This window comes from Sitophilus oryzae, unplaced genomic scaffold (genome assembly GCF_002938485.1).
Source record: "Sitophilus oryzae breed Bouriz unplaced genomic scaffold, Soryzae_2.0 scaffold_1745_pilon_pilon, whole genome shotgun sequence".
NCBI lineage: Eukaryota > Metazoa > Arthropoda > Insecta > Coleoptera > Curculionidae > Sitophilus > Sitophilus oryzae.
The window spans coordinates 3,040,008-3,064,235 of record NW_022146441.1 but is presented as its reverse complement, the minus strand read 5'-3'; the positions used below and the strand labels follow the sequence as shown (position 1 = coordinate 3,064,235).

Sequence of the window (24,228 nt, the reverse complement as noted above, 5' to 3'; positions counted from 1 at the left end):
TACAGCCATAAGTACCAGATGCCCACAGTAAAACATGGGGGTGGGAGTATAATATGGGGGTGTTTTTCTCGCTCAGCTGTTGGTCCTCTTGTTAAAATTGATGGGATAATGGACCGTTTTTTGTACAAAGACATATTGGAGAATAATATGCTGCCTCATGCTGATGAAGAAATGCCACTCAGATGGTTGTTCCAGCAAGACAATGATCACAAGCACAAATCTCGGTTTGTTCAAAATTGGTTAAATGAACATAATGTTCCACTAATGGATTGGCCCTCACAGTCTCCGGATCTTAACCCCATAGAAAATTTATGGGACCATTTGAATAGCAAAATTCGAAGCCATTCTATTTCAAATAAAAATGAATTATGGGAAGTGCTAAAAACCGAATGGGCGGCCATTTCCAGTAAAGATTGTACGAGATTGATTGATTCGATGCCACGAAGATGTAGAGAAGTAATTAGTTCAAAGGGATATTCCACTAAATATTAGTAATTTTTATATTATCTTGAATTTTAATAAACATTCTTCTTAAGTTTCCATACTTTTGACCAAGAAAATATTCATAATTTTTTATATTTTTTTTTGATAGCTGTAATTTTTTATTTAAATGTATTAGGTTTTGTAGGAAATTATTTGTAGGTCACGATTATATAAGTCGTTTTATTTCATATTTTAATTTCTCAGCATAAATGACAAATTAAAAGTTTCCATACTTTTGGCCACCACTGTATATGTAAGAAACAAAAGTTACATAGTAGCGATGTGTGTTTTCACCCTGGGGTGAGTACCACCCCTTCTCGAGGGTGAAAAATAAATCACCCATTTTAATTACAAAAATCAATAAAGGGATGAATTCTAAGCAAAAAATGTTCTATATTTTTTCAGAAAATTAATATTTTCCTAGATATTTAGGATTGAAAATGTTGATTTTTCATCTAAAAACTGCATATTTGTTGCAAATTTTTATAAATAACTCGAAAACCTTGCGTTTTATTGCAAAACTCATATAAAACAAAAATGAAGCTTTTGGAATAGCAAATCGATTCATTTTTGTTGATTACCGTTGGTGTAATAATAGCCGAGTTATCAGTCTGTAAACGTGATTTTTTATTTTTCGAAAACTAAATTGCAAACTTTTACTGTAATATAATGGCGAAAGAACACATTTTTCGAAGAAAATGGGTATGACCATTTTTAAAGTGCTTGAAAAAGGCCTTTTAAATGCTTTCTTAAAAAAGTTCGTAGCTCAAAAACTCTCGGAGTTATGATAAAAATAATATGGTCACCTCATTATTTCGGAAAAAAATTAACAACAAAATCATAAAAATAAAAACTAAGCGTAATACATGTACAGGGTGGGTCAAATTCGACGCTTTTAAATGGAAACATTTTCAAAAATGTGCATTTTTAACAAATCGCTGTAACTTTTTTGCTATGGAAAATTTTGTATTTCTATGAAAACATTTCCAAAGTACCTTTTTACGTAGAATTTAATGGTTTAAGCATAATTTTTTTAAAATTAATAATTCAAGAGTTATCAACAGAAAAATTGATTTTTTATTTGGGACACCCTCTATATTTTTAATTAACTGAAAAGAATTTAAAATTACCTTTCCAAAAATATAACACACTTGATATTTTGTTATAATCCCCTTCGAAATACAGAAGTTTTAAAAGTTCGCCACTTTTAACTAGTAGGCTTTGGACCCCTTATTGATGAAATGCCCTTAATGGAACTCGAAAACATATTTTTCCAGCAAGACGACGCACCGCCTCAGATCACTGAAGTTATCAGCAAATTTTTGCAGCCAATTTCAAGAATAATTGAATAGCTAACCAAGATCCCAGCCGTTGGCCGTCGAGGCCGCCTGACTTAGTGCCCATGGATCTAATCCTATGGATATATTTGCGGAAGAATAGAGGTTCCTTATTCTTCCGTATACTTTAGACAAAAATTAGAAATACTTAGCAGTTATGAGAGGGCATCTTTCACCCCTACTGAGTTAATGAATTCCGCGAGAAATGTTCAAAAACTGCCCCGTCTGTCCATAACAGAAGACGGTTGATATGTCGAACACCTGTAGCAAAAGCTCATGTCTTGGTTTGCTATTTATTTTTATTGTTATTAGATATAGTTTAAATGTGCTGATTGGTTAAATATATTTTAAATTGTTATTAAATTCTGCATCTCTCATAGCAAATATTATTTTCGTTTTAATTGATTCTCACAGCTAAAATTTTTTTGCATTAAGCCTACTTAATTAAAGGGGGCGAATTTTTATATACTCTATATCTCGAAGAGGAATCGAGCAAAATATCAAGTGTGTTATATTTTTGGAAAGGTAATTTTAAATTATTTTCAATAAATTAAAAATATACAGGGTGTCCCATATAAAAAATCAAATTTTCTGTTGATAATTCTTAAATTATTAATTTTAAAAAAATTATACTTAAACCATTAAATTCTACGTAAAAAGGTGCTTTGGAAATGTTTTCATAAAAATACAAAATTTTCTATAGCAAAAAAGTTACAGCGATTTGTTAAAAAGGCATATTTTTGAAAAACATACATGTGCAGTTGGCTATACTATACCCCGTAACTCCGAAACGGTAACAGATATCGATATGCGGTTTTCACCATCATGTTTTTGACAAAAATTGAGCTCCAGACACCGATACTAGTTTTTGTCTATTTCCTATAGAAAAGGGTGTTTCCGTTTAAAAGCGTCGAATTTGACCCACCCTGTACGTAAAAAATACAACAGAGGAAAATTGAAGGTCTTTTTTGGAATATTTTTGCTCTCTTTCAATTTTTCTGTAGATCTCTTTATTTCGTAGATATTACGTTTTTTTAGTTTGACTTGCATGTAAGGACCAACTTCTATGACCACTTAAAACCCAAAAATTTCGTAAAACTGAAGAGTTCAAGACTGATCAACTATAGCTACAGCTTTTATGCTTTTCTGCTAGAATGTTAATTTGTAGCTCATGTAATTTTCTACCAATTGATAGTTTTTATTTTTATGATTTTAGTCATAGATTTTGTTGTTAATTTTTTTCCGAAAAAATGAGGTGACCATTTTATTTTTTTCATAACTCCGCGAGTTTTTGAGCTACGAACTTGAGAAGACCTTAAAAAAGACATTTAAAAGGTCTTTTCGAGCACTTTAAAAACGGTCATACTTATTTTCTTCGAAAAATATGTTCTTTCGCCATTATTTTATCGTAAAAGTTTGCAATTTAATTTTCGAAAAATAAAGAATTAAGTTAACAGAGTGATAACTCCGCTATTACTACACCTACGGTAAACAACAAAAAATGAATCGATTCGTTATTCCAAAATCTTCATTTTTGGTTTATATGAGTTTTGCGATGAAACGCAAGATTTTCGAGTTATTTCAGAAAAATATGCAGTTTTTAGATGAAAAATCAACATTTTCAATCCTAAATAACTCGGAAAATATTAATTTTCTGAAAAAAATGTTGTAGAACATTTTTTGCTTAGAATTCATCCCTTTATTGATTTTTGTAATTAAAATGGGTGATTTATTTTTCACCCCCGAGAAGGGTGAAAGCACACATCGCTACTATGTAACTTTTGTTTCTTACATATATTTCTATTCACTGTTAAAATTTCACGTCAATCATTTGGAGGTAATACCCTATTTGTGTCCTCGCTTAATTAACAGTATCAATTTATTTGATTTTTCTTATTAGTCATCTTAATGATTTACTTTGGACAATAAAAATTGATGATGAGTGAATGCTGTATTATACAGTATGTCCTCGGATTGTCTTTTACCAGAGGAAACACTTTTTTATAAGATTTTTGCTTGTTCTAAAATTTCAGTCATGAATTCCGTATAGCGAATAAATATATTTGATTTGTATAATAGTTATATTCTCAATAGGCAGTAATATTCAATCGTTTTTTTTAACTTTATTTTTGTAACTAACCATACATTTATTTATTTTTTATTAGAACACTTGCACTCATTCCTTTAGATTCTTAGATTACAGTTGAGGGTTGGAACCTTTGGTGTTACACAGCAAAATAAAAACACTAAATCACCACAATACACCAAAACACTTTTACTTTTACACTGGACGCGCGTTTCGCTAACCATGTTAGCATCATCAGCAGATGATTATAAACTAAAGTACAATCTACAAGTTGAGCGTTTATATACACGCTCAGTGGGCAACGATAAGATACGGTAGACCGGATAAATCTAACAGTTTAATCTCTGAGCTCAGATAAGATACGGTAGACCGGATAAATCTTGCGTTGCCGAACATATTGTTGATAATGAACATTGTATAGATCTTAATAATTTAAAATTAATTAAACAAGTCTCAAATTACAGGCAATTAGATGCATATGAAAGCATCAGAATTAATAAATGTAAAGATAGTATGAACAGAGTCAACGGTCCAATTCCTTCAAGTTCTTTGTTCCTACTACTCTAGTGGCGGAAATCTAACTGTTACGCTCAGTTGGCTCTGACTCGGTTGGCTAGATTTTGCCACGCCCACTCGTTGCCCACTGAGCGTGTATATAAAGGCTCAACTTGTAGATTGTACTTTAGTTTATAATCATCTGCTGATGATGCTAACATGGTTAGCGAAACGCGCGTCCAGTGTAAAAGTAAAAGTGTTTTGGTGTATTGTGGTGATTTAGTGTTTTTATTTTCCTTTAGATTCTCCTTTTTTTAAATAGTGATTTAGATTTTAGACTAGCTACTTAGTTTTGTTAGATCATATCACGATACGAGGATCCATTAAAACATTTTACACGATTATCACGACAAATGAAATTGATCAAAATTTTTTATATATTTTTTTTTGTTTATTTTTTTGACAGTTCCGGTGGTTTCCAACTTAGTCCTGAATCAAGGCCCAGGGCTTTTTCAAATCCATCAGTTTTTAGGTAAAAAAAAAACGAATGCGGTGTTTTATGTTTCGCATCTACACATTGTTCCATCTTGAAATTTTTTCGATGTCATTTAATTGTTCTCTGTATATGTATAATAGGGTGTTTTTGAGAGGTTTATTTTATTTTGATCAATAATACAGTGTCCAATGTTAATCATTGCAGGGTAGGCATTTATTTTATAGTTATAATTATATTAACAATTTACTTTTGTCTGTAGTATCATACTCTGAAGTTTGATATATCATTTCACATCAGTGTTTATAGAAAATTTATGTCAAAAATTATCTACCGGGTGCGCCTCAAAGGTGGTTCACCCCTATAACTTTTTTATTTTTTCACATAAAAAAAAAACTAGATTTGGTATATGACATAAATTAGGATTGATTGACGTATTCAATTGTTTTTGGTCACTTCCTGTCTCACCTGAAATGACTAGAGCTTTTGATTTTTAAATCGCACCCTCGGTATATTTCTACTGTATTTGATAGAAAATGGCACTCTGAATAACATACATATGCCAACTTTTGACAGTTTCGCTTAAAAAAATAGTATTTTAAATTTCAATCTAGAATATAAAAACACTAATTTTCAATCAAGGAGCCTTGGAAAGATTTGATCGTCTAATATTTTTCGTGTCTTGTCCTGGTCGGTTAAAAGATGCCCGAATCGGATTTTTAATCATATCTCATTTCTTTCAAATGGAACAAAGGTGGCTAATAATCATATTTTGAAAAAGCATTTTTTTTACAAATAATTTGGTACCACACACTTGGTATTTCGTATGTTACAATTTCAAATAAACCATATGCGAAAATGTCAAAAGTTGACATATGATACGCACCCGGTGTATTGTTATAACAAAAATTTAAAATTTTTGATTTGTTTGAATATTTCTTAGAGAGACCTTTCAAGAATACCCTGTATGTTTGCATCAAAATAAATCAATTTAGGTGTTATTTTTGTCATATAGAAGTATTAGTTTATACTTCTACAATCACAAATCTTCAGATTGTTTAATTTTTTTATTAATATGGACATTTTGACAACATTTTCTGTTAAAACAACCGTTTCAAACTTTTTTACTACTTACAAATTGGTTATTTTTACAAAATATGAACATGTTTTGTAAATATGACTTTGAGTTTATAGAGTTTGGTGAAAGAACTGAACATTGTTAATAACTTTCTTATTTTTTGAAAAAAAAAATTGGCAAATATCTTTTCTGTCCATCTTAATGTTGAAAAAAAACATCTAGAAATCAGTAATTTTAGATAATTTCTCCTCTTTATCACGAAGGAACAGCACCATCACTACTAACTCACTTCATACAGGGGCATTAATGTTAACTGCTTCAAAATTACTGTTTGTAGTGTTTTTCATTATGGTTTCTTCTCGAAAGTTTCAATATCAACATCGAAACGAGACGCAAAACTTGCGTTGCCTCAATTTTAAACCATTTTCAATCTCTTTGTATATCCTCTAAAGTAAGTAATTAAGAGAACAGGGGGGCAATTTTTGGCTATTCGTTTCCTTGCAAATTGTTCGCAACTTTTCGATCAACACTAAAATCAAATTTTTAAGTGTTCGTATTTTTGCGTATTAGCAAATTTCCCTGCGTTCTCTTGCGAGCGGATCGACAGCATCGTAAGGGTATGTTTTCTAAGTGCGCTTATTAGATTTGATAGTTCCAAGTTTGTAGTTGGGTTTAGGTGTATCAATAATAGTAGTGATAATGAATGTTTTGGCCATTCTTCAACCGTATTTAACAAAGAAATAACAATTTTCAATATGTTGGTACATTAATGCTAATTACTGGTAATTATTAATATTTAAAAAAGTTACATACACTTACTTTATTTCGATTTGACCCAGGGCTATAAAATTTTATTTCATTCTTCGATCATTTTATTCTAAATTGAGGTTTTACGAATTTAAGATAAATTTTTTTTTGAAAACAAAACGTTTATACATTCTTGATTAATTTTTTCCTTAATTAAAAATAAAACTTGGCACTTGTTTCAATAATATGATTTGACATTTAAATAAATATTATGTACTTAATACACCATTTAAATCTTTATTACACGAAATAAATCTTTCTTAGCGTAAAACATGGTCAGAGTCAAGTTTGCTTTAACTTTGTACCATATGAAAAAAAAACGGCGTCCAGTTGCCAGGGAAATGACGATCGACGACATTTCCCACATAAATTTACATATAAAATGACAGCGATCTTCATTTCATAGCCATCGCTGACGCCGTTTATTTTCGATCAAGAATTAAAAACTGAAAATATCATTATGTTTTAACCCACAAAGCCCGTTAAACCATAAAACTTTCTAGTATATTGTTTTATTAGGAGTAAACATGACACTTTTCGTGGCGAGACTGTAGGTTTGACGTACAGCCGAAGCACAAAAGTCATTTTTACTCCGAATAGAACATGCTATTTTTTTCAAAAGCCACAAATAATGTTTTAAACAATTTCAAAGGTTCCAAATAATATACAAATATTTAAAACTCATACCTTGTAAGTAATTATCATGATACAAAAAACAAATATGATATTGCGCAGGTTGGTCACCACGTCACAGGTGATAAACGGCAATATTGGTCGGCAAGCTCCACGCGCCAATTTCAAATTTTCAAACAGATGACACATAATAAATGTGTATAATGTGTCATAACTTTTCAAATGTCCAGCTCGATGATTTTACATAACTTTAGGGGTTATTTAATTCTTCCCTATTTTAGGTCTTTTTTTATTAGTGGCAATTGAACAATACGGATATTTTGTTGTATGGCATATGACGTCACAGGCGATATGCGCAAACTGAACGAAATTGGAGACGCTATCGACCATACCTTGTTTTCAAGTTTTCTTTGTACCATGAGTAATTATATATCGAGAAACTATGGTTACGGCTCGTTGAATTTGAGACTTATGTCATTTTAATAATATATTTTCATACTTTTATGCTTAGGCGTAAAGTGCTTTACTTTTATGCCTAGGCGTTAAAATGACTTTTTTATATTGTCAATCACGTCGCAAAAATTAATACTTTTGTGACGTTTGAAAAAAAAATAATATTTTGAAACTAACTGGTATATTTTTCTGCCACAACAAAGTTATTATACAGTGATAAATGATAAGATCATATTGAAATACGCTACTGGGTAAAAAAAATTGGCTAAATTTTATCAATAATACTCCATTTCAAAAGTTATTTTCCAAAATAATTAATATTTTTTAATAATTGATTGCAATTAATATTATTTGACTAGTTTAATTTGATTAATTAATAAGACTAGATTAATTTCATTTAAAATAAATTTGATCAGATTTTTTTCGTATATTCAACTACCAGAAAAGTAGAAGGAAGATTATAATGTATCTATCACAATATTTAAAAGAACTACTACAATAATTATTAGAAGAAAAACAAAAAGAAAAAAATACCCAAATACCTTCACCTTCTACTCAACTACAAAATAAATGAATATAATCTCTTACAAGAACACTACACAAACTACTTCTTGTATTCTACACTAAACAAATTATCAAACTTATTAATTAATCAAACATAAAGAAAAATTAACCAAATTACCCCTTCACCTACTACTTAACTTCAAAATAAAATATAAAAACACTACTAAATTTCTTCTGGTAGTCTACACTAAACATTATAATCAAACTTAATAAATTAATCTAATTTTACATTACAACTACAAAGAAACAAGAAAATGTTTTAAAACTACAAGAAATAAAACTTCGATACGTGCGACCAGTATAATAGATCAAGCGGACAAAGAATATAAAATACTTTAAATGTACATTCAGAAAGAAAAAATATCTCGAAAATTATCTAAACAAACATTTTTTTTTCTTATCAGTGAAAAACATCGACCTGGCCTTGCGGAATTTATCGGGTATTTACAATGGTCGAATTGTATAATTACCAGCTTTTATAGCATATCTAATAGACAAAAAGTATCTGGTCGATTAGTAACCAATTGGCACAGTCCGAAAATTATCGATTTTTATTTTCTCTGTTTTTATTGGCCGCTTCAAAATTCAGAGTAACAAAAAATATTTTTCTTTAGTAAAAGACTGTGAAATACGCCCTGCCATCTGGTGCTTTACATCCATAAACGTCTTAGGTTGAGCTATTTTAAAAATTCATATACAAGGGTTATAGCTAGATAGTTGAAAGTCCTCGGTTTCAAGTCCTCGGTAGCCGCGTGGTTAAAGCGTTAGGACTTTACGCTGCTATGACGTTGGAGCCGTAGTAAGGCAGGTTCGAATCCTATTCAAGGCGACTTTTTTTAATCGTTTTTTTTTAATTATTACATACTTTTACATATTTATTATTTATTAATACAATTTTTAGTAATGTGTTTCTTCATTTTTTTTTAATTACTTATACGCGCATCCAAAATTTCAGCTAAATCGAAAAAAAAGTTTGTAATAATATAGTGTCTAATGTTGGAACGGAACCCGAACCCTTCGTGCGCGAGTCCGACTCGCACTTGACCATTTTTTTGTAAAATTGAAGGTACTTATATCAGAATAAAACCACACACTATTCAAACATTTAGTCTAAGTAAGTTTTAAATCATTCTTGGTGTAATGTATTCCTGTCTACATCGCTTGGTTGTCTCATTATACTGTAACATTGTCTCCTCATTCCATGTCAGGTGGTTTATGTTCTTCGCCCGCTCCAAAACCAAATTATTAAACCAAACTATTTTTCTAGCGGTGGTGGATTCCAATTGAGCCCAGACTTTCGACCTAGGACATCTTCCCAGTCGTCTGCCAGGTTATCCCCCATTCCAGCCGTTGGGGTTGAGCCTGAATGGGGTTCAGGGTTCAACGGCAGTAGTTTTAACGAAGGAGATATGGTTAATGGCACTCCCGCAGCTTCTAACACTGGCAACTATTCCCCCGATCAATTGGCAGGAAATCTGGAACAGAGGATGAAGCTACAGAATGACGCCTACATAGGGTAAATATATATTTTAACTACAAATACAAAGGTTGTCTTTTATATTTTGCATATAGAAGCAGAAATAAAACAGTAGCTAACTTTGTTTTTCGAAGTATTCTCGAGAGAACGACGAGAACTGCAATTATACATCTGAACCAATTCTGAAAGCAGTTATTCCACTCGCTTGTTTGTACATTCAAAATTGTGTTCTAAAGGCGCTATCGTATTTCGAAGAGGCATCTTCTGGGAATTGGAACCATTGACCAAGCAGTTCATTCTTAATTTTTGAAGAAGTAAAAAAGTCGTTAGGACTTACCCTTCTATCTTCTCACCCTGTATAACTTTTTGGGTCAAGTTTTAATTTTATTTAAAGTACAATAGTTATTTTAACTACTTGTTAGACTGTACCGGGTAAATTCGAATTTAGGTAGCTTTTATTGAAATTTCAAAATTGTTCTTCATTTTTAGAAAATGTTAAATAAGTTAAAAGCCTTATATTTTAGTCATATACTTCCTTAATAAAACTCATCTTTATTTTTCTCGTAGAATCCAAAAATCAATTTAAAATAGGGTGTTTCATTACAGAAAACAGACTTTGATGTGTAACTTTTTTTGGGGATACTATCCCATACAGCACGTCAAATCACATTTACGTTGTGTTTACATTATTACATGTAGACACAGGGTGACACAATTCCTCCGATGTAAATATGCTACGTTTACACATTGTAGTTCAACACGTATGCACAAAGGTTAAACGTCCGCCTCACAGTGTAGCCACAGTATAGCATTTACGTATACATAAAGTAAGGGATACACAGTGTGCCGTAGGATACACAGTGCTGATGTATTACGTTTAAACTATGTTTACACATTGCAGTTGTGACTACCGCGTGTATACGTATGTATTTTGCTTCGTATATACATCTTAGTGCTAGATAAAACTAGTTCTTATTAAGGAATTTAGGAAATAATACAAGTTTTGATGCCTTTTCGTTCTTTTTAAGAAATATTTATTCAATGATACCAATTATATCTTTTTAGAACGAAAATTAGGAAGGCAAAACTTTGTATTTTCCAAAAGTATCTCAATCGTAAGTTAAAGAGAAGTAGCCTTAAAATTGTTCCATTTTTGTTTTGTATTAAATGTACCATTTTTCTTCCATAAAATGGATTAAGTAGTTAAAAAATAAAATTCTTATATTTCTTTATATCATGGAACGCAATAGCGCAAATAACACAATAATAATAATTATTTACACTGCAGAAACCAGAAGTAAGAAAACACTGTAAAAGAACAGAATTTGTATCAAAATGTATTAAAAATATAAGTACCTAGTATAACAACATACTAAAATGGTAAACACTGGTATATCGCCACGATTTGGTGGATCTCGTTTAGTCATTTTTTTCTCCTCTTTTTCCTCCAAGCAGTTTGTTTATTAGCATACTCATTCATCGAGCACTCTGTTGGACTTTGTTGTATTTTATTTCCAGATTAACAATCTCACCCTTAAATTTTATATGAAACTGATTATTGAATATTAAACATATCTGTATATCGATCCATCAATAACTTACGGAATATCAGTGTAAGAAGTTCTTTGAAGTGTTTAAATCTCTCTTTCTCTGGTCCATTTAGATTTTTATTATTTCCAAATTAAGAAAAATTATATTGCAGAGCTAACTCAGATAACCTCTTTATCATTATACGAGAATATTTGGAGTTTTCATTCATTGGAGTCAAAATTTGGTAAATTGGGTATCGAGTAAAAGTCGCTGCTATAATATTAATAATACTCTTAGGAAGGTGTAAGATGGTAATTAAAAACTTGGACTTACCTTAAAATCTCTTTTAAACTACACACAAACAGAACATTTATATAGAGCTTCCGAATGATAAAACAATAATGGCTGCTAACACATACCACTCCTAGAAAGGAGAAAGGAGAGAGGACACATAAGATACACTTGGTCGGTATGTCTACGCTGAGGCTATCCGCGCATGCGCACACCTTCATTTCATGCTAGAATGTAGACACAACAGTACACTATTACAAAGTGTCTATATAGATATTTATATTATGTGTATACGTCACATTTTTACAAGGTGTGTATCATAGGCACAACAATGATACGAAGTATCACACATACATATGACTTATACATTGTATGTCTCATATACCGACGTCAGATTTTATCATTTTAATAATTATTTGTTACGTTACAAAAAACTCTTTAGAATCTTGAGTGCATACGGTATACAACTAGTAAACACTGTATCACACAATTCTATCAATATAAACCTGCGTGTATCTCATATGTATATGTTAGAACTAGATGAACACTTAGGTTCACTTTAACATATTTGGTTTCTCATGTGTCTCCCTTGTAGAAACGTAATTTCATTTGGACGTGCTGTATGGGATGTAAAACTCTATATATTTAATAAGTGCTTTGAATTAACTTACATATGTTCACAAACTTAACCTATATAAATCGATAAATCAATCAATCAGTCAATAAATCAATCAATCAATATATCAATATATCAATAAATCAATAAATCAATAAATCGATAAATCGATAAATCGATAAATCGATAAATCGATAAATCAATAAATTGATAAATCAATCAATCAGTCAATCAATCAATCAATCAATATATCAATAAATCAGTAAATCAACAAATCGATAAATCGATAAATCAATAAATCAATAATTCCATCAATCAATCAACCAATAAATCAATAAATCAATAAATCAATAAATCAATAAATCAATAAGTCAATAAATCAATAAATCAATAAATCAATAAATCAATAAATCAATAAATCAATAAATCAATAAATCAATAATCAATAATCAATAATCAATAATCAATAATCAATAATCAATAATCAATAATCAATAATCAATAATCAATAATCAATAATCAATAATCAATAATCAATAAATCAATAAATCAATCATCAATCAATCAATCATCAATCAATCAATCAATCAGTAAATCAATAAACCAATAAATCAATAAATAAATAAATATGTTTTTTAGGTACCTGAACGAACAAACCGCCCAGACGCAACCTCCGCCATCTTACAACTCCACAATATACAACGAACAATTCCAAAATCGAGAATTCCACACGATGTCGGCAACGTCGCCGTTTGCGTGTCCACTGCACCGGATGCAACAGTGCAATTGCATGCCAGCCTGTGTCAAAGTAGAGGTAAGATGTCTAAATAAATAAAACATGTTAGTGACACCATTTATAACTCTAGAACGACTCCACCGATTCTTATAGTCTCTGATTAAGTAAGTTTCTTGCAAAAAGAGTAGCAGTTTTTCTTTGTTTGTCAAAATTTGAAAAAATGGATAAAATACATCTAGAAAGTCTGCTCCTCATTTTCATGATTGATGTCCACTCTTAGTTCACTGTAAATTACTGTAAGTAATAAAGTCCCCAAAAATATGTGCATTTACAAACCTTTTTTATTCAAAAAAATGTTTTTAATAAATACTATACATCTCTATCTATTTTTTAATTGGATTTGGGTGTATTTTCAGTTGAAAACTTGCCAAAAAAATGTCAAAATACTGTAATATAGCCTTCTTTCAAGTACTGCAAATTTCATTTATATGAATTTGTTGTTTGTAAAAGAAGGTAAATTAAGAGATGTGATGCAATAGAGGAAACACGTAAGATTGTTTTTTCTAAAGAAACTCATCTAACATTTAATAATTTCTGTTTTAAGATCTTTAAAAGAAGTTATTTGTAACTTCTCAATGTCTGAAATTTGTTTATCTAACACATTTTTGAGTTTAAAAATGATTCTGCCTAAGGGAAACACTGATCATGACATACCTAGGCACCATCGCGTTTCTTTTTAAGGGTACGTTTATGTTGGAGCTGCGATAAACGATAAAAGCAGTGAAGTAGCGCTGCTCTTATCGTTGCTCAACTGCAAACCGTGTCTCGACGCGCTGCTTCAATATAAACACCTACATATAAATTAATATAATAATATTCTTTGCCTCGCTACTATCGCTGCTCTTATCGTTTATCGCCGCTCCAACATAGACGCACCCTAAAAATACCTAGCCAGTTTTACATAAAACGTTATTGCTACTTTTTCGGACTGGTGAAATGGACTCTAATAAAAATAGTTAAAACATTTTGTTCGTCTTTTTTAGAGGATGTCACCTACGGGGATGTCACCTTCCTATCCACACTCAGAACCATCGCCTGATCCACTCAGCAGTCATCAGTTCATGGGCGCCAGATTACCCCCCAGGCCACCCTCTTCTAGTCCTCCTTTAACCCCCCAGAGCCAGGGCACGCCCTCTACCATGATGGGTCAGTACATTGGCGCCCTCAACGTCAGCGACGATCTCAACATCAACGTGGAATCATTACAGGGAGGCTTCGATTGTAACGTTGATGTAAGTATAAATGTGATGCTTTCAAATGTAGAACTTTTGCTGCAGCGCCATTATAATTGAACGCTCGTGAACAAGATAATTTAGGGTATAAATCAAACATGAACGGGAAGTAATAACGGGAACTAATAATTTAAATAAATAACTTTTTTTTGTAGTCTGTATAAGATGTAAGTATTGTACATCACTTATACTGTATCACATCATATAGTGATGTGTTTTTTGTAACGTCGTGTCGCGCTCCACAACGAATCAGGAACCTGTTACTGAAGAACGACCATCATAATAACGTATTATAATTATACGTTAATTAATTCTTTAAGGTTACATAATTATAAATTATTTATAATTTGCAAATAAATTATTTATAATCGCTCTTGGTTGGCTCGAACCGCAGTAACAGCATAGCGACATGTTTCGCTCCAGCCGTCGCGCTCTTAGGGTTGCGATTTCGTCGGTCGCCAACAGTAGTAACTGGAACTGGTAACTACATAGCGTTGCGCGAGCTAAACCACGACGTGTTTCGGTCCAGCCGTCGTTCGGTCCTACTAGAGTCGTATTTTCTTCAGTCACGAACAGAAGTAACTGGTAACTAGTTATCGACACTCGACCTCGACGACTCGCGACGTATTTCGTTCCAGCAGTAGGTAGCATAATGTATCTTGAATAATGGTTCTAATTATGTTTTTTTGTTGTTTAAGCTAAATTTTTTCTAGAGCAAACATATTTTAAGAACAAAAGACACAAAAATGTAATTATCTTACAAAAGTATTTTTTTACTTTAAATTGCAGCGGTTATAACGTGGATTAGAAGGATATAAATCTAAATATTATTGGAAAAAATAAAATAAATGGCGAATAAAAGTTACCTCTATTGAATACCAATAAATGCATGAACATATTTTAAGTCAATTTATTCGTGCTTTATTTCGTTTATGAATTTACACAGACACAGAGATAACGGCAGGGTTGGGAGCAGTGTTGCCAGAATTTCTATAATTCCCTATAATAAATTTAAAAATACAATTTATATCATTAAGAAAGTTTTATTTGTAAAATTTGCAGTTTGTGAAAAAAAATGGTGAAAATTCAATAAGTCTCAACGAAATGTTAACAGAGCTGGTGCATTTGTAAGAACCTGACAACGCTGGTTGGGGGTAGATAGGCACTACATTATATTACCTAGAGATCAGAAAAGGAACACAATACTTTGAAGAATCCAATAATAAAAAATGTTTGATTTTAGTTGGTTTTTATTAATCTTTTTTATATTTCCAGGACATCATTCAGCAAGAACTCAACGCCGAGGGCTGTTTGGACTTTAATTTCGGCGGCCAGCAACAGACGATGGCCCAACAGGGACTGGTAACAGAGTCTTCGATATCCCTACAGACCGGTCCTCCACCTGCCTACTCCCAAGCTGTCGTCACTACACCATCCTGGGTCTCGTAACGGTTCCATAGAGTGTTGGTCAGTAATAATCATTAGTAATAATTATTGTCATTGTCATTTGATATGGGGATATAATTTTATTGATCGATTAAAATTTTATTGTTGCTGTAAAAAACACAATTAAAATTTTTTAATTACAAAAATTCCTCAAAGATTGAGAATGAACCAAAATGAACAAGAGCTCATTGCTTAGCTTATAAATTATATTTCCTGAGAAAGACGCTGGTAGAACACTCTTGCCCGTGGACGTCGTATATGAAGCAAGTACAATGCAAAAATTCCTATGTAAAATACAAATTGATAGCGTTTTAGAAATACAAATTTCAACAGTCTCAAGAATTGGAGTTAAAGGGATCGTACTGATGAAGAGTACAAGAAAAAATGAATAAATTCCGAGAAAAGCGGAACTCGTCCGATCAATAATATCGGAACATACTTTAAAATTTTCTAAACAATACGAACCGATTTCAGACACACCCTAAAACGTGGCTGAAAATCTTTATTTCATTATATCGTTTTTAATAATGCAAGATAAAAAGACAAATCAAAACATGTAAATGACTTCTGTTGCTGTTTAAATTTTAAATTGACGACGAGGTAGTCAAATGTCATTGGAAAACGTCGCTCAATTTTCACGCCATTAAACCAATTAACATCGGCGATATTTCGTCGAAAACCCGGTTGAAATTTGTTGGAAACAACCCCTCGGCCAGAATGCAAATAGCCTTGGGGGTGGCGGAATAAAGAGGCTACGATAAACGAAGTGTCGCGAGTTCAAAACCGCAGAAGATTAGAGAGGAGGGGTGCATAGAACGCGAGAAATTACAAAGGGCGCTACCCTTAACCACCCCAGTGCTATTAAAGAAAGATACTTTGGTTGAAAAAAATATTATTTTTAATATTGAAAAATAGTTATTTATGGTAATAGTGTGTTATCTTACATACTAAGGGCTGGCAAAGGTTAGTCTTGGGTCGAGATTTCCGTATGTAAGAAAAGTACAATGCGTTTATAATGTACTGAACAAAGAGAGGACAGTAAACACGTTGCCAAACGTATGAAATAAACCGAGAAACTGTGCACATCGCTAAGAGACGGTCGACCCAATCAATACCTCTGTCAGTACTTAAAATTCTAGGGAAAGGTGTACGTCATGCGTTCAGCTTCACGATTTAATTACGTCTCGTGATACTTAATTTGTTTATTTATTAAGGAGTCGTCGTAATTTTCCCTATAACTTGAATTTTTTTAAGTGCAAGCTAGAAACACTTGCATTTTTGGTAAAAATAAGTGGAATTGAGTGGGTGTTCGATAGTGGTCGCGCTATTAGAACTCTGAAATAATAGACTGTAGTCTTTTCAAGAACTTTGTTAATATTTCTGCTGTATTTTCTTTGTAGACAGTATGTGAAAATGTTTATTAATAAAAAAAATACACGATTGCTGAAAATTGCTATGCTCTAAAAGTAAATGGATGGATTGTTTACAATTTTTGAATGGAAGAAACAACCTTATCGAATTTTTCTTATGTAAACATATTGTAAAATATCCGATCTTGAAAATAAAAAACAGTTTCAGTATCTAAAGTGGTTCTTGAGCTATGACCTGTTATGTGTTAAAAAGTTGAGTTTTGAAATTATCGCGGTTACTGACGTTTTCTCGTTATGAAAAAAAATGACACCCTAACGATATCCTTATACTCGTAATTCCATTTCAGACGATCAGAAACATGTCTAATGATTTTATCTAATTATCTCTTGAAAAAAAAGTCTTTTAAAAATAAGCGGTTTGCGATCGTGATTTTACTTTACTTGATAGGGAAAGGCGTACCGGCAACGCCGCAACAGCACACCGTCGCATTTCTCTCATTCCGACTTAATAAGATCCCTATGCGATTTACTTCCACACTTGTAAATGCCGACCCAAAAGTAACAGTTGTCAGCACGGTATAAGTCACGCTCGGAAATGTTTAGGTAATTTTCTCAAGTGACTTATACATATGTTATAACACGCGTGCACCATACAAAATTTTATCCAACAGCAGAACTGTTTCATGTCCAATCTCTAAAGAATAATTGATTTAAAAGTATCTACCAGTGAAAGTTGACATTGTTGCGAATTAATAAATTATCGGGGTGCGTTTATGTTACTATACAATATAGATGTGCGTTTTTTTGTAAATAATGAATAGCACTGACATTAAGACGTCATTTAGATAAATCGCTATTTTTACCGATAAAATAGTGAATTATCAACCAGCAAGTCAGATTTTAAAGAAAAATGATTTAGGAAGATCTTCCGCAAGTACTTGGGTCTACAATATTTTGAGGAATACACTGGCCATTGTATGAGAAGATCATCCTCTACATTACTGGCAAATGCAGGAGTGAACACGACAACGTTAAAAAGACACGGGGAGGATGGCGATCTGCAACGGCTGCGGAAGGATATATCGAAGAGTCCATCAACAATAAAATAGAGATTGCGAAAAAGATTCAAGGTGCTGTAAGTGTTCCAGAACGAGCCGTTGTAATGACAGAGCCTATTTCAAGCAGTGGAGTGACAGCATCTGGAGGCATACAAGGTTTTACAATTTCCGAATCTAAAGAAATTTCATTTTCATTTAATGTTAATTTCACAACTTTTGTTCAAGAAATGTTTTCTATTCACATCTTTGGTTGAAATTTGAAATATTAAAAAATGGACAAAATACATTTAGTAAGTCTGCTCCTCAATTAAACAATGCCACCTTTGGACTTTTATCATTGGACTTTTTCGAATTTTTTAAATTTTCAAAGAGATTTTCCGGCGGATTCCGAACTGGTCGCGTCAATTAATCCAGAATTGTTCCGGAAAAGTTCTCAATTCCGAATTTTCCAGGCGAATTGGTCGCGGTCCCCAATAAGAAGAGGAACGAAAAAAAACGCATTAATTATCGAATACAGACACACTACGAAATTTTTTAAATTAATTTTCAAAGGAGGGAACTGGTCTCCCAGACCCGCGATTTCTTCCGAATCGCTGCCTGCAAAGTCTTTTTTTATTTTGGAAAATTAATCAGAATTAGTTCGCTTCAGTTGTCAAACATATTGTTAATGTAAATTGTAAAGGTAGAGAGATATACTGTACGAAAAAAGATAACGATTTCGAAAAATTGTAAGAAAAAATACAGATGCTATTCTGCTCTTAAATAATTATTTTTATCCAACAGGCACTACTTATACAGGCATTGTTCACATACAGTACGTCTGGTGGATCTGTGTCTATGAAAGGAATGCGGACAAAAAACATTTAAATATACGACAATATATTTTATACGTCGACTTGACGAGTATGTCACCGCAAATCGCTCCGCCCACTCATTTTGTTAGCTTGCAAATTTGTTGAATTTTTATTGAAGGGACGCGTCGTCTAATTTTTTACGAAAAACATCGAGAGAATATCGTTTCCCCTCTCACGGATACCCCGTAGCTACAGAACGGACAGACGTACTGTAGGTAAGTCACTTGATAAAATTAGCCCTCTTAAAAATAGTATCTAAGCCTTTAGAGGTGTATTATTCTAAATCTACATAAAATTTCCTACAAGTGAAGAAATTTTCCCAATAAAGACGACACGTGGCTACTTTTCAACACACACACATACACAATAAACTCAACCCGAAAAATCCTCTTTCAAAACCAGTTTCTAAACGAACGCAACACACAAAAAAGTGATAATTTATTCTGTCAAATTGCGAAATCGGAGGTCTAATCGGATTGTCATTCCTGGTGGCTGCTAAAATTAAATCTGAATTTCAAAAGCAGCGCCCTCTACTGCGAAGTCGTCTCGTTCTGAGCGAAAGAAACCGTCTAAAGAAGGAAGGGAATTCTCGTCACCATACAAACCTAATAATGTAGCGCCCGTCTCCGCTACAAAGGACCGAAAAAGAAAGGGAAAAAAGACGTAGAGGAGGGGAGGGGGTGGTAACGTGGCACACTTTTTGACGACGACTGACGCCCACGACGCTTTTTAATGGAGACGACAAAAGAGTGAAGTTTTTAGGACATAAATATTATTATACAGGATGTCCAGAAATAATAAGTCCCAGTATTTGAAGGGGTGGCAGATCTGGACAAAAGAGACATATGATCTTTTACCATTTTAAAATAAATCGGTAATAACCGAGTTATTTAACTTTGAAAATAACTATATGTATCAGCTTCTCAAGAAAGACCATCTCACACTTATCCACTCAGGAACGCGGAGCAAGATCTTTATCTACCTACCCCACGCTCAGAGTTAGTTAAAAGTTCAATATTATATACAACTCGAAATAAATGCACAATCACCTGCCATTTGAAATCAAATCCATAACATCGTTTTTTTCATTTCGCAAAGCAGTGAACTCTTATTTACTAGACAAGGCTTTCTACGCCGTAAATGAATTATATTTTGAAAATCGAATTTGATCTTGTCTAATGTTGAAATTGAATGAATTGAATTTGATCTTGTCTAATTGACTGGTCTAATGTTTGCTATTGCTATATTTACTAATGACATCGAAATAAATTTATTTAGAGGTCATTGATATTTTTGTTTTGTATTATCTTTTGTTTGTTTGTTTGTGTACCTTGTTTTTTTACTTTGTTTGTTAGTTTACCTTTGTCTACAAATTGAAAAATTTTTTGACAATAAAGGCATTTATTTTATTTGTTAATTGGCAACAACGGCAGTAGAACTGGTAGATCCTTTTAAATCAATTATTCTTTAGAGATTGGACATAAAACAGTTCTGCTGTTGGATGAAATTTTGTATGGCACTCGCATGTTATAACATATAGGTAAGTCACTTGATAAAATTAGCCCTCTTAAAAATAGTATCTAAGCCTTTGGAGGTGTATTATTCTAAATCTACATAAAATTTCCTACAAGTGAAGAAATTTTCCCAATAAAGACGACACGTGGCTACTTTTCAACACACACACATACACAATAAACTCAACCCGAAAAAATCCTCTTTCAAAAACCAGTTTCTAAACGAACGCAACACAAAAAAAGTGATAATTTATTCTGTCAAATTGCGAAATCGGAGGTCTAATCGGATTGTCATTCCTGGTGGCTGCTAAAATTAAATCTGAATTTCAAAAAGCAGCGCCCTCTACTGCGAGTCGTCTCGTTCTGAGCGAAGGAAACCGTCTAAAGGAGGAAGGGAATTCTCGTCACCATACAAACCTAATAATGTAGCGCCCGTCTCCGCTACAAAGGACCGAAAAGAAAGGAAAAAAAGACATAGTGGAGGGGAGGGGGTGGTAACGTGGCACACTTTTTTGACGACGACTGACGCCCACGACGCTTTTTAATGGAGACGACAAGAGTGAAGTTCTTGGGACATAAATATTATTATACAGGATGTCCCAGAAATAATAAGTCCCAGTATTTGAAGGGGTGGCAGATCTGGACAAAAGAAACATATTTTCTCTTTACCATTTTTAAAATAAATCGGTAATAACCGAGTTATTTAACTTTGAAAATAACTATGTTTTTATTTGAAAAAAAAACATCAATTTTTCAAAAAGAATAAGGAAATTGACTATAATTTTTAATATAAACATTATAGAAATAGTCTAAATGATTTATTTTTTTTCCATTTAATTTAAATACCCAATAAAATATGGAAATAATATATGTGATAATTTCGTTCGACTTACTACTCAATTTTATTTAATAATGTCTGTCATATAATATCGCCATTTTCAGTTCATTTTCCGACAAAATAAAAGGTTTATAATAATGTAATAATTATCAGAAAATTGGTTATTAATTGCGTGGTAATTTGTCGTTTTACATTAATTTGACCAATATTGAAATAAATTACCCACTAATCGGATTTCAAATTCTATAGTACGCATTTTACTGCTGCGTATTTTGTATACTCGTATTTTAAAATTTTAACCAATGAATTCGCTAAGAGTTAATGCCCTTAATTAACTTTTTCTTTGTCTGTGTTAGAAAATTTTTTGTTTGTTTTTTTGTTTGTTCTTAAGGCACTTTTTTAAGCACAATCCAGTGGCGTAGTGCGTTTTTTTCTATGCTTGCTCTTTTTGTCAGAATTAATAAAAAATATAATTTTTTAAATGGAAATCATAGTTGGCTATGAACTTAAAAAAATGCTGGCATTTAACCATTTCAAACGATATAAAGTTATGGGTACCTATTTCTAAGAATGAGAGAAATATTAGGTTTTTCATCTTTGTATCGAAGTGTGCCTTGATTTTGTATTGACCTAGTTGTGTAATTATTTTTTATCGCAATTTGATTTTTTTTTAATTTCCCCAATAAAAAGTCGAAAGAAGTTAAATCACAGGACTTAGCAGACCAAGATATGGGGCCCCTTGTTCCAATCCGATTCTCTCTAAATTCTCCATTTAATGACGTTTTAATTGTAATTGGCAAAACTAATATAGAATGTTAATTTATCTTTTCAAAAGTCTTTAATTTTGCAGATAAATAATATTATAGAATATTAAATTACGATGAAAAATAATTAGTCAATTAGGTCAACACAAAACCAAGGCCCGCTTCGATACAAAGATAAAAAAACTCTAATATTTCTCTCATTCTTAGAAATAAATATCCATAACTTCATATCCTTGGAAAGCACTTCATATCGCACCCAGCATTTTTTTAAGAATATTAAATTACGATGAAAAATAATTAGTCAATTAGGTCAACACAAAACCAAGGCCCGCTTCGATACAAAGATAAAAAAACTCTAATATTTCTCTCATTCTTAGAAATAAATATCCATAACTTCATATCCTTGGAAAGCACTTCATATCGCACCCAGCATTTTTTTAAGTTCATAGCCAACTATTATTTCCATTTAAAAAATTATATTTTTTATTATTTCTGACAAAAAGAGCAAGCATAGAAAAAAACTGACTACGCCACTGGATTATGCTTAAAAAAGTGCCTTAAGAACGTCTTTACAGAATTTTATTTTTCCGCGAAATAAAAAAGTTATGGGCAATTTTCAAACAGGCAAAAAATTCAAAAAGACCCCGTATCTGAGTTGGCACTGAAAATATCAACAGGCGGTTTATGCAATTAAACGTGTCTCAGAAATCGAGCCCATGACATCTACGTCGGAACGAATGACAATGTCAGGAAATAAATAAATAAATGTGGGAACTTGACATTTTTTACAGCAGAACTACCACCTGAATCTCTAGCGGGAAATTTAAATTTCAGTTACTCACCACGGCACCGAGTATGTCCATTGTTGGCAACAATGAATTTAAAAATCGCGCCCTCTATTACGTAGCTAAAAGTTTAATCGGTATCACTTATAGTTGTTTATATAAAAGAAATTTTCATGCACAAGATTGAAATTATTATCCATTATATCAATAATATAGAACTAAAAATGTAAATAAGTCTTTCTTGGGGCTTTTAACTAATATAAATTATTCATTTCATAATAAAGTACGTACCTACATTCTGATAAATAAAATATTTCAACAAATAAGCTAAGTACTCAACTCCTAGGTCCTAGCGCCATTATCGACAACATCATAAAAAACAGGAAAAAAAGAAAACTAAGAGGTTTCAGGGAAAATATAGATTGAAATATATGACCGAGTCGGTTTTTCCGTTTCCTGTTACGATTGACAGTTCATCCATAATAATCCTTTTAGAGGGAAAGCCCGACCTCAATACGTTATCAATTGTTATCGGTAATTTGTCGAAATTGTGACGTTTTAGTATTATTATTTCCCACCGTTCTTCGGGTCTTGTAAGCCTTTTACAGGACGGAAAAAGAAATTAAAGCTATCCGGAAATAGAATTATTTTGATTTTTTAATCTCTCAATGTAAAAGTTTTCTTTATTTTCATTATATTTTCCAAAATAAACAATAAGCTGGCCATTATTTGATTTATTTTTTTATGATTTTCAATTTTTGGGTATTATATTACATTCAATTTTTGAGTATAGTTCATACCAATTAAACTTTGATTATTTGATTAAGATGATTAAGCTTGACCGGTACAGCGTTGCCTATTTTTACATATTTTCTTTTTATTAAAATATTTTAACAATAGAAAATAAGATAATTATAAATATATAAATAGATATTATTTACATCAACAAAACTCACATTATATACAACACAATTATAAATATATAAACAGATATTATTTACAACAACAAAACTCACCTCCTTAACAGCACTTAAGGGACATAAATTGCAATTACTATCGCTTTCCTGTTCAAAATATTCTAATAAGGTTGCAGTGAGTTTATATATACAGGGTGTCCCAGAAATAAGTGCAAATATTTTAACTGGTAGTATAGTTCAACCCCAGAAACACGCCTATGATGTTTTTTTTGCGAAAAATAAATGTTGAAAATTTGTAATTTTTCTTGATA

General features: G+C 32.0%; 1 protein-coding gene across 3 annotated transcripts in view; it reads left to right on the top strand.

Annotated features, from left to right (window-relative positions):
- LOC115882069 (forkhead box protein O) overlaps positions 1–24,228 on the top strand; it is a 234,500-nt gene that overhangs the window by 194,145 nt on the left and 16,127 nt on the right. For 2 of the 3 annotated variants that reach the window (XM_030899896.1, XM_030899895.1), the window contains exons 5-9: positions 4,868–4,933; positions 9,697–9,945; positions 12,983–13,157; positions 14,123–14,371; positions 15,647–15,838. In XM_030899896.1, the coding sequence (XP_030755756.1) occupies positions 4,868–4,933; positions 9,697–9,945; positions 12,983–13,157; positions 14,123–14,371; positions 15,647–15,820 (913 nt within the window). In that variant the 3' untranslated portion in view covers positions 15,821–15,838. The remainder of the gene's footprint in view (positions 1–4,867; positions 4,934–9,696; positions 9,946–12,982; positions 13,158–14,122; positions 14,372–15,646; positions 15,839–24,228) is intronic. The other variant, XM_030899897.1, reaches the window with a different exon arrangement.